General features: G+C 40.0%; 1 protein-coding gene and 1 long non-coding RNA gene across 6 annotated transcripts; one reads left to right on the forward strand and one right to left on the reverse strand.

The window, feature by feature from the left end:
* Nucleotides 1-61: 61 nt before the first annotated feature.
* On the reverse strand, nucleotides 62-1,339 carry LOC135678518 (uncharacterized). Its single transcript, XR_010514992.1, has 2 exons — nucleotides 769-1,339; nucleotides 62-643 (listed from the first exon to the last, which is right to left on the reverse strand). It is a non-coding gene; the product is annotated as an uncharacterized LOC135678518 (long non-coding RNA).
* A 252-nt stretch (nucleotides 1,340-1,591) lies between these two features.
* LOC135678517 (receptor-like serine/threonine-protein kinase ALE2) lies at nucleotides 1,592-9,804 on the forward strand. 5 transcript variants are annotated; one of them, XM_065191423.1, is made up of 14 exons: nucleotides 1,592-2,033; nucleotides 2,204-2,299; nucleotides 4,066-4,170; nucleotides 4,248-4,409; nucleotides 4,638-4,739; nucleotides 4,832-4,960; nucleotides 5,662-5,736; nucleotides 5,840-5,911; nucleotides 6,000-6,104; nucleotides 6,223-6,594; nucleotides 6,994-7,278; nucleotides 7,706-8,104; nucleotides 8,301-8,544; nucleotides 8,624-9,804. In XM_065191423.1, exons 2-14 carry the CDS (start codon nucleotides 2,206-2,208, stop codon nucleotides 9,273-9,275), a joined length of 2,796 nt encoding a protein of 931 aa, XP_065047495.1. In that variant the 5' UTR covers nucleotides 1,592-2,033; nucleotides 2,204-2,205; the 3' UTR covers nucleotides 9,276-9,804. The 5 variants fall into 5 exon arrangements, with proteins under 5 accessions (XP_065047495.1, XP_065047494.1, XP_065047496.1 ...); XM_065191422.1 differs by having other exon boundaries at nucleotides 1,592-2,299; XM_065191424.1 differs by having other exon boundaries at nucleotides 1,592-2,299; nucleotides 7,706-8,095.
* The last annotated feature ends 467 nt before the right edge of the window (nucleotides 9,805-10,271 follow it).

Below are 10,271 nucleotides of genomic sequence, written 5' to 3' on the forward strand. Positions count from 1 at the left end.
AGCTGCAAGTCAAAGCTACTGCCGGACCAGTTCTGTTTCCTCCATAATTGCATCAGAAACATATAGAAGAACAAATTAACATTGTAGATGAAACATCAAAGTCACACTTTGATGAAAGAAACCTCCAGTTCCACCTTCCTGAACTCACTAGGTTCTGAGACACACAAAAAGAGCCTTGTGGCAATGTTAAGTCACTGAATCAACCAAGAAATGAGATGCATCCACCCGTGACATATCTTTCTAGCAACTTTACATTACAATATAGACACATATATGGTGGTGTTCATGGATCTCTTATCTTCTCATCATATTTCTATTGGGTCTGATTCCTTCATGACCTCATCAGAGTTGGATTCTATAGTTTATACCCACAGAAGATCTGCTAATGCTTCACCTTCAGAATGGAGAGGTTACCATTCACTGGAAGAACCACACTGTTACTGCACGATCCATGACACGAGAAGCTCTTCTTTTATCTGTCGGTTTCAGAAAGCCAAAAGATGATCATGCGAGGGGAATATTCATCATGATGTTATCTTTGTTCTTTACAGCTACGAAAAGATTGCCATATCCTTGCAGACAACAAACAAGTTCTTGTTCTCATGGAACGAAATCATGAGCCGAAGAGATAAGTTTCACGAGGCTGTCAGATTCACGGCCACTGATGTGCGTTAGGCTTGACGAACAATAATGCAAGAAAATGAAGAAGAAGAAGAAGAAGAAGAAGAAGCAGCAGCTCAAGGTAAATGGCAGAATGGAAGGCAGTACCTGGAGAGGGGCACATGCCACATGCACTGGGGGCCTTCTTCAGTCATTGCAGTGGTAGTACAGTAAGAGAGAAGTGTGGATTCTTGCAATCATGCAGTCTGTGATGTAGGGACTTTGCTTGGCTGTCACCCTCTCTATCCAAGACAACTTGACCCACCCAAGATCTGGAGGAGCTCATCAGGGTAACACTTCCCTGGTCATCTCGTTCGCTCAGAGAGATATCCAAGCGACCCGTGAAGAACATTATGAGGAGGAGACTCTTCTCGATCATTAATATGCCCACAAGCACAATCCTCAGATTACCACCAGCAAGATGACAAAGTGCTTCTCACCAGAGTCTCATTTGGATCATGATCACCATGTAGATTTGTCTCTGTTGATCCAGCTTGGCATATGGGCCAATTTTGTGATGATTTCTAGCTATCTATCCAATCTAAGGGACCATATTTTTTCATGGAAAAAATTCTTAGACAATAGGTATTGCCTCCACACCTCATCTGTCCACACTTCTCTTGAAACTGGAAATGATGGATAAGAACAAGTCGAAGTGATGGTGACTCCACAGCTTCACCCCAAGATTGTGATGTAAAGGAGCAACCTCTGTGGGATAGTTCTGGGTGGCAATAATTCATCACCATCAATTAGCTGCCCATCGATTGATGCTCTCATTGCAAAGACTAGGATGTATCAGGCCAATAGACATGCATGGTGCAGAGGGGTTGTTGCCTTTCCCCCCACTCCCCAAAGGAGTACATCTGAGCTGATGTTCTACCAACCAAGCAAACAAGAAGGAAATGAACGGCCTTTCGAGGCCATATGCTTAAAAAATGCAGGTTGGACTCCCACTGCCGTGTCCGTCAACGCAGGACAACATTCACAGCCCAGTCCTCCCAATTTGGAGCCATCCGAGCATTGCTCACTGCCCCCTTGGAGCTACTGTGATCAGTGGCACAGTACATGCCAACTTGGATAGATCCCCTGGCTGTTTACTTGGATCTCCGCCTTTCTTCCCCTTAAAGCACACTCTTTTAAGCTCATCAAGAGATCCCTTCCACTGGTCCCTAATATTTCTTTTTGTTACTTGTTACTGGTACAGGATCGAGAAAGCTTGCTTCTTGGTCACAGTTTTATCTTCTGGTGATGGGAAGAGCACTCCTACAGGGTTTCCTTCGACAGCCCCCCGCTCCTTTTGTTCCCTCTCGGCCTACCACTACTCCCTATTGGTGTTTTTGGCTATAAGCTTTCATTCAACCAACACGCCTTCGGTTAGATTTGCCTCCTGTCGTCACCGTTCGTTTCCTGCTCCAGATGGGCGATTCCTTTCCACTGTCTTCTGGATTCTTTGGTTCTTCTGATGCCTGATTGATGGACTGGGCTTTGCTCTGGGAGGAGAGGTTGTAGCGGTGTGTAAAGGCTATTCGATCTTGGTTTGTAGGAATGAGACGCGGTAAGATGGGTCGGCGATGCGGGCTTTCTTGTCGGTGGATCATCTGCGTCGTGATGGTTGCTTCGGCGATCTATCGAGTGGAAGGTATCGGAATTTAGCGTGGAAATGTTCTCCTCATCTTCCTATTGAAATCTTGAGTCCATCACTAATTGGCTCGTCATTGAGACAATAACCCTGTTTGCTATTTATATGGACATGATAGAAGCAAAAGAAGAGATTTCTGCCTCATTTCGACACCAACTTAGTTGATTATGATTGTTGAGATCTTGTCACTATTCTGTTGAAACTCCTGCTTTCTAGTCCAACTAGTTTTTTGTGGCCTAAGGTTGAGGAATGTTGCTTCTTCTGGGAGATATTACATGTTGCAGTGTCTTGTGAATTGTCATGTTGTCTCTGTTCTAGCTAGTTGCTAATTGCATCCATCAAGGATAGTGGTTTACACCGGCACATAGAGGAGGAGGAGAAGTACCAGGATCTATGCTCCAAACGAAATTGTATAAGTAATCTATATCCTATCCTTTCAGTGGAATGATAATCTTGTTACCGAAATGCTGCAGTTGACCTTGTATTAGGAGATGACGTTGTATAGATTAGTGTTAGGTTCAACTCAGCACCATTTTGCTGCTCAGAATTTGCATATTTAGAACATCTTCCAAATTCTTTTCTCCAATGTTAGCTGTACAGGCACTGAGGTTGCATATAGCTGTCAATTCTTGTCCCACACTGTAATAATTTTTGAACCAGTTTAATTAGCATGATGTTAGAAGTTCTTTCTTAGTTTACGCTTTTTTTTGTGACAAGGAAAAGTATGGATTTATACAACAACCATGACAATTGGGGCACAAATCTAAGTTTTTAGCCATTTTCGTAGAGTTCTAGGTGAACCTTATAGTGTTTGTTGGACAGCCTTACAGCGTAATATTCTCTTGTAAACTTCAACTGTTGTTGCATCCTTCAGCATTGGAGAGTGCAATGTTCATTTTGATATTTATTTCCTTTGCCATGAGTTTTTGTCATTTACGATGCTGTGCATATAAAATCAAAGAATATGAAAAATTTAGCAACCAAAGTAGATGTTACAAAATGGCATATCATGTAAGTTGAATTTTCCACCTTCAGTGGATTTGCAGGGAGAAGTGAGCTACCATTTTCCATCATGTAATAAATCTGTTATAAGATAGCCATTAAGTTCAACCCAATTATAAACAGGTGGGTATCATTATGTGGATTTCCCTGAGCATAACCATTTCATCACCAAACCCACTGAAATATGCATGTAAATTTCCGTTCTTTCCTTCAGTGAATGACAATCTTTTCTTGTTTTCTACTTCCTCAGTGAAATGGAGTCATAGAAATTCTTGCTGAAATGGAAGCATAGTTTTGGTATCGGAGGTGTTCCTATATTAATCATCTTTCAGATTCTCCAAAGTCCAAACTACTATCATCAAGCTTCTTCTTGATTCCTTCAAACTTGAGTGCTTGTCATATTCATCATGCTTTATTCATTCACAAATTCATGCACACTGGTTGAATCTGACAAAGTAAAGTTCTTATAATACCTCTTATTGTAAAATGTTTTTATATGCCTTTTCTGGTCACGAAGCAGAAAGCAGAAATTTAGTGACGGTAATGAAATCTGAAACACAGATGGAAAAAAAAAATTTCTTACTGCAGGTTACTCACATTAAGAGTACTGCTAATGGTAATATTTTCATCCGCGCCAGGTTTCATGGAAATTTTAATGTTGAACTTTGCAAGCTGAATTGTTCTAGTAATAATTTGCAAAAACTCAGAAAAAACATATGATCTGATGCCAAAATTCAGTTGTTTGTTGTGCATTTTCCTTGCAGGGCTCAGTATGGTTCTATCAGAAGTTTCATCTGTCTATCCTGCACAGAATAAAGAGATAAATTCTGAGAGCACAACTGCACCTAGTTCGGCCTCTTTACCTAAAGGTAATCATGATTCGGTACCTAAGATTTCTTGATACCATATCAAATTTAATGCTTGAGTGTAGCTTCCTCATTGTTAGTGGCCTTTTCGCCTATAGACGGAGCTGTAACCCCAGGTGTCCTCCCAGTTATGCCATCTGTTGCATCTCCTGCTCCATCTGTTCATGTGACAGCAGGACATAAGAGGCCGAGAGCTAGTGTTCCATCTCTAAAGAATCAACCAAATGCTAATATTGCATCAGGTAGATCTTATCCTGTCAACTACTGATGCACTATTTCCTTTACTGATATCATGGTACCTTTTTATTCTTTGTGTAATTGCTACCCATGAGCTTTCTCCTTTAAATAGCTCTCCTTTAAATAGCTCCAGAACATCCAGACACATTGCATGCACAGGTAGACTGTTTCTTAAATCAAGCTGATTCCTCATTCCAGTATGTCTCTCATTACATGGCTGCACCAATTTTTAGGTCCACCAAGGTATTCACAGCCTGGCCCATCCAACAAGTCACTGATTAGACCAAGAAAAGCTCCAACAACTGCATTTGCTCCACCTGCTATAGATCTCCATGGTGAGCATATTTTCCACATATTTGAAGTTTCATTATCAATTGCCTTGTTCCTTTCATGAACTAATATTCACTAAAAAAAAACTAATACGTAGGATCTGTGGCACCACCAAAATCAAGAACCTCTCCTTTCAGCAGTGCGAAGAGAGATGGCACGCCAGTTGCTGCACCCCCAACTGAAATGCATAGACATTTGGTCCCAACAAATAATTCACCCTCAAAAGGTAATTGCTCCAAAATTTTGTAGTATAGAAGTATAGAATGTAAAAACATGAATTCTGCCATCAACTATTCATTTAGGTTCTTACCGTATGTCAAACCCTGCCACATGAAGATAAGCCCTAAAATTTTGCATATTGTCCATCACGACCCGACCTGAAAGTCCTATCGACCCAATAACTTGGATATAATGGGTCTCAATCATGTGGCTCAAGAATTCTCAAGTCTGAGTTATTAGACTCATCTAGCTTATCTACCATCATAATCCTCTTGCACTTTCAATGTGAAACTGAGTGAGATATTACAATTTCCCTACTTAAAGGCTATATGTTCTCATCAACCCCATCAGACTGTTGTCATTTCTGAGGAGGTGGCATCCAAGGCCTATGTGCAAACTTTGAGGGATTCATGGTGAAATACACTGTGATACCAAACATCATCCATTTTAGCACTTCCATAATTAAGCTCCAATATCCAGTGATAAGCATACTTGATGGGACTGTTTTTTCAACTCTTTTTCCAATTCACAAGCAGACAACTAGAAAATGAGTGGCAAAGCCTGCCTTTGTACCGTTGTCTACATTGTTGCCATCATCACACCTTTCAGGTGGATAATACAATTTCATGTTAAGTGATTTTCATTGTGCACAAGTTTGTGATCTTTCAAATATTTAACATTCTTTTCTCATTTTGGTTTCGTTTGAAGCTCCTATGGTTACTCCAGCTCCTGAAGTCATCCCCAAGTATAGCCGACCACATCATGCTTCACCCTTTCATCAAGGTAGCAACACATATGGAAAAAATGGAGAGATAAATGAGGAAGGGATAGGGTCTAAACTAACATAACTGCTTTTATCTTTGACAAATTTTCCCCTCTGCTGCAGGCCCCTCTTTTTCTCCAACCCTGGCTCCAGCTCCTTCACAATCATCACTAATTCCTTCTGGCTCAAATGAGTGTAAATTTTAACCTTGTCTTATAACCTACTCAAAGTTTTTTTTTTTTGTTTTTTTTTTCTGGTTATTTTATTATGTTTGTGTCTACAGGGCTAAATCATTCTCCTACAATTTCTCCTAGCTCTCATCCTGTGACCTCAAGTGCAGCCCCACCGCCGCCTATCTGGTTGCTGCCACCTCCACCTCCTAACATGGGTATATACATCCTGCACACATTTGTCAGCCAGTTGTTAAACCATTTGATGTTCACATATAACTTAAAATTTGATATTTTTTGCATTAAATATGATAACTTACTTATGTTTGAATGCAGATTGCAATTGGTTAGTCTGCACAGAGCCTTCAACAAATCCACCTCCAGGATCACCATGTATTTGTGTCTTGCCAATTAGAGTTGGTCTTCGTCTTAGTGTTACACTATATACATTCTTTCCTTTGGTCCCTCAGTTTGCTGAAGAAATTGCCTTTGGAATCTATATGAAACAAAGTCAAGTGCGCATTATGGGAGCAAATGTTGCCAGCGATGAGCCAGAGAACACAATTGTCCTCATTGATTTGGTGCCTAGAGAAGAGCTGTTTGACAATACTACAGCATTTTTAACATTCGAGAAGTTTTGGCATAAGGATATTGTCATAAACACATCACTTTTTGGTGAATATGCTGTTTTATATGTTCTTTATCCAGGTTCGTATACTCTTCATTTTCTTTGGCAAATAGTAGTATTTATCTTATTATGATTTTAACTATCTGTTGAGCTGATCACTGTGATTAGAAAGAGAAAAATATGCTTCAATGAAAATTTGTACTTATTAATTAGTTATCTGTTATTGGCACTTGATGTCACGATACAATATGTTTTAGATAATGGACCACAAGAAGTCGAAAAAAAGGACTTGTGCTTTTGGCTGAACATTTGCTCCATGCAGGTGTCTCTGTGTATTTGTTTGGGACATGGTAATTTAAAGCATTAACATGTATGTGGGAATAGCTCATAAAAAAATAATGTACATGTCATATGGCTTTGCAGCTTGTCATAAGTTCTCTTTACCATTACTTCTTTTCCGACTCTGCTCATCTATGCAGGGCTTCCTCCATCTCCACCAAGAGCACCAGCAGATATTAATTTTGGTGATGGGACATCTGGTAATAGCAATAATGGAAGGACGATAAAGCCCCTCGGTGTTGATGTGAGAAAACAAAAGGAGAAGACCAGTGGAAACTTAATTGCTGTTATTGTTCTATCATCATTTGTAGCACTCACTTTATGTGTGGGTGCTGCATGGTTCCTGTTATTGAAAAAAAGATGTCATAGTCATATGGCTGCAGCACATCTGCATAAAGTGCTGCCATTATTTGCAAGAACCTCAGGTACATTCTTATAAAGTCGATAAACCTGTATCTTATTTTACCAGAAGATCTATTCCGAACATCAGAAAAGCAAATATCCTTTTCGGTTAAATAGTTTACTGAAAATGGAAGACAAATTTCTTTCTTTCTTTTCCACATTTTATTAATGTCAGCACTGTTCTCTCATAATTGCAAGAGGACTTCAAAAATACCAGAGAATATGTTTTGTATGTAAGAAAAGAAGAAAACCTTTTGGCTTAATTGGTCTAGTGAAAATGGAAAGTGAATTCTTCCTTTCTTTTTGACCATTCATTAGTTTCATCACTCTTCTCATAATTGCAAGAGGACTTCAATCTACCTGCATTTTGCTAACTCATGAGTTCCATAAAGTTGACTTGCATTTGTTGGTTTATATTTTTATTTTGATATGTTTGCCAAAATAATGTAGGGACCAAACACATGATGTTGGGAAATAGGCCTTGTTCAGAATCTGCTTCCTTCAGTTCTAGTGTTGCAACATATACTGGATCAGCAAAGACATTTACTCTGGCCGAAATTGAAAAGGCGACAAACAGATTCGATGAAAGTAAAATTATTGGAGAAGGTGGTTTCGGGCGAGTCTACCAAGGCACGCTTGAAGATGGAATCAGAGTGGCTGTGAAGGTTCTTAAGAGAGATGACCAGCAGAGTGGACGGGAATTTTTTGCAGAGGTCGAGATGCTAAATCGTTTACATCACAGGAACTTGGTCAAGTTGATTGGTATCTGCATGGGGGAAGCTGCGCGATGCCTTGTTTATGAACTAGTTCCAAATGGAAGCGTGGAATCTCACTTGCATGGTAAGCAAAGTAAGGCTTCAGAATACTTTCATTTATTGCTTGATTCTCAAGTTCCAATAGTTTTAGATTACTAGTTTGAAGTTCGTGGTTCCAATGCTTGCTTATTGAATACCGTGTCTCATAAGAGAATAATAAGAGAATAGATACTTGTGTCCGATTCAAGTCATAACATTTGCTTCACAAGTAATATTAGTTCTTTAATCAGGAGTGGACAAGGAAACTGCTCCTCTCGACTGGAGTTCTCGTATGAAGATTACACTTGGTGCAGCTCGAGGCCTTGCCTATTTGCATGAAGATTCAAGCCCTCGGGTCATACATCGAGATTTCAAGTCCAGCAACATCTTACTCGAGCATGATTACACTCCCAAGGTATCGGATTTTGGCCTGGCTCGAGCTGCTTTAGATGAGGGGAATTTGCACATCTCAACGCGAGTTATGGGAACTTTTGGGTAAGCTCTAAAACTCAAAGATTTCTGTTATAGAACTTTGTGAAATCAAAATGATTTAACGGGCCCTGTTTTTTTGCAGTTACGTAGCACCAGAATATGCAATGACGGGGCACCTTCTTGTCAAGAGCGATGTCTACAGCTTCGGTGTTGTACTTCTTGAGCTGCTTACTGGTAGAAAACCGATCGACATGTTACAACCGCCAGGTCAGGAAAATCTGGTCACATGGGCTCGTCCTCTTCTCACAAATATGGATAATTTGGAGATGATCGTTGATCCAGCTCTTGCAACGAATGTACCGATTGACAGCATCGCGAAAGTTGCAGCCATTGCATCCATGTGTGTTCAGCCAGAAGTCTCTCACCGTCCATTTATGGGGGAGGTAGTTCAGGCCTTAAAATTAGTATGTAACGAATGCAATCAGAACATAGGAACAGAGAGTTGTAGCCAGAATGAGCTACCTAATCAAGACACAGCAGCTAGGGTCAGTAATGGGTCACGTCTTGAAGCTGAAAGGGTACTTTTGGCATCTGATATATTAAGTACATCAACAAGGTTTGATCAGGATGAATCTGGCTCATTTCAAACACACTCAAACTCAGGTCCTCTGATCATGAGCAAGAGCAGACAGTTTTGGCAACGACTGAGAAGCCTGTCGACAGGAAGCGTTAGCGAGCGTGGAGCTGCACAAAGATTTGGGATAGGTTCAGAATGTGGTGAACAGTGGTCATAGGAAATGCTTGCCAACAGTAATTGCCGATGTTACCTGACAATCTAAGATTCAAGAACTAGCATAGCAGCTCCAAGCATTAGTAGGATTGTGCAAATTGTAGAGCCGAAGTTACTTTAGGAATAGAGAAAAAACGAGCACCAAATCAGATTCACATTTCCAGCATTGCAAAAGATCATTATGTGGCATTCTCAATATCAAGGTATGTTTCTGGGTCTCATTGTGCTGATGGATTACAGGTGACTTTCTGGCTTATAATAAATTTCTGGATCTCGTGGAGCCGATGGATTACAAGTGACTTTCTGGCTTATAAGAATCTGAGTAGTTCTTTAATGATCGGTCATGACTATAAATTTTTTGGATGATCAGCTCATTCTTTGTCTGTCCGAAATAATTTAAAAGAAGAGTTGTTTCCTTTTGCTTTAGATTTGGAAAGCCTTTGTGATACAAGGCATCTAGTTTTCAGATCATTGCACCATGTAAAATGCTTATGAGGACCTTTTTCGATCAATCTAGCCTATCTGTTCTTCCATGTGCCTCAATTTGAAATCTTGTATGGTTACTGTTCAATTTTCTTGATCATGGTAGAAGGAACCTTTGGTAATTTCTGCATTCACGCAAAGTTTTTGCCTTCTTCCTTTCATCTTCCTACAGTCAACCTTTTCTGTCATTTACAATATTTGGTTATCATGAACAAAGCAGATCAACAGATGCATCAAGGATGCTAATGCTCTCGAGCCATACATAGATCGAAGGTATCTATCGCGAAGCACAGGAGCTCTCATCATTCACTTAGTAGATAACTCATTGAATGAGAAGATAAGTTTGCCATTGACTCTGGTCGAAGATAAACTTGCGATTTGAAATGCAGTAATTTTTGGAGTGGTAGGACATTTCATATTATAATGAGAAGATAAACTTGCGATTGATTCTGTTTGCTGAAATGTAGTTTATTCTGTTGCATATAGCTTTGGTGTCATTTGTAATGCTGCATGCGAG

The sequence above is a fragment of the Musa acuminata genome, chromosome BXJ1-7, assembly GCF_036884655.1.
Source record: "Musa acuminata AAA Group cultivar baxijiao chromosome BXJ1-7, Cavendish_Baxijiao_AAA, whole genome shotgun sequence".
Taxonomy (NCBI): Eukaryota; Viridiplantae; Streptophyta; class Magnoliopsida; order Zingiberales; family Musaceae; genus Musa; species Musa acuminata.

Excerpts from the sequence above, each read along its gene's own strand:
- LOC135678517 (XM_065191422.1), top strand. The coding sequence starts at position 2,206 with ATGAGACGCGGTAAGATGGGTCGGCGATGCGGGCTTTCTTGTCGGTGG. Across the intron at positions 4,410-4,637 it reads AAATGCTAATATTGCATCAG|GTCCACCAAGGTATTCACAG; the intron begins GTAGATCTTATC and ends ACCAATTTTTAG. Across the intron at positions 5,737-5,839 it reads TGCTTCACCCTTTCATCAAG|GCCCCTCTTTTTCTCCAACC; the intron begins GTAGCAACACAT and ends CCTCTGCTGCAG.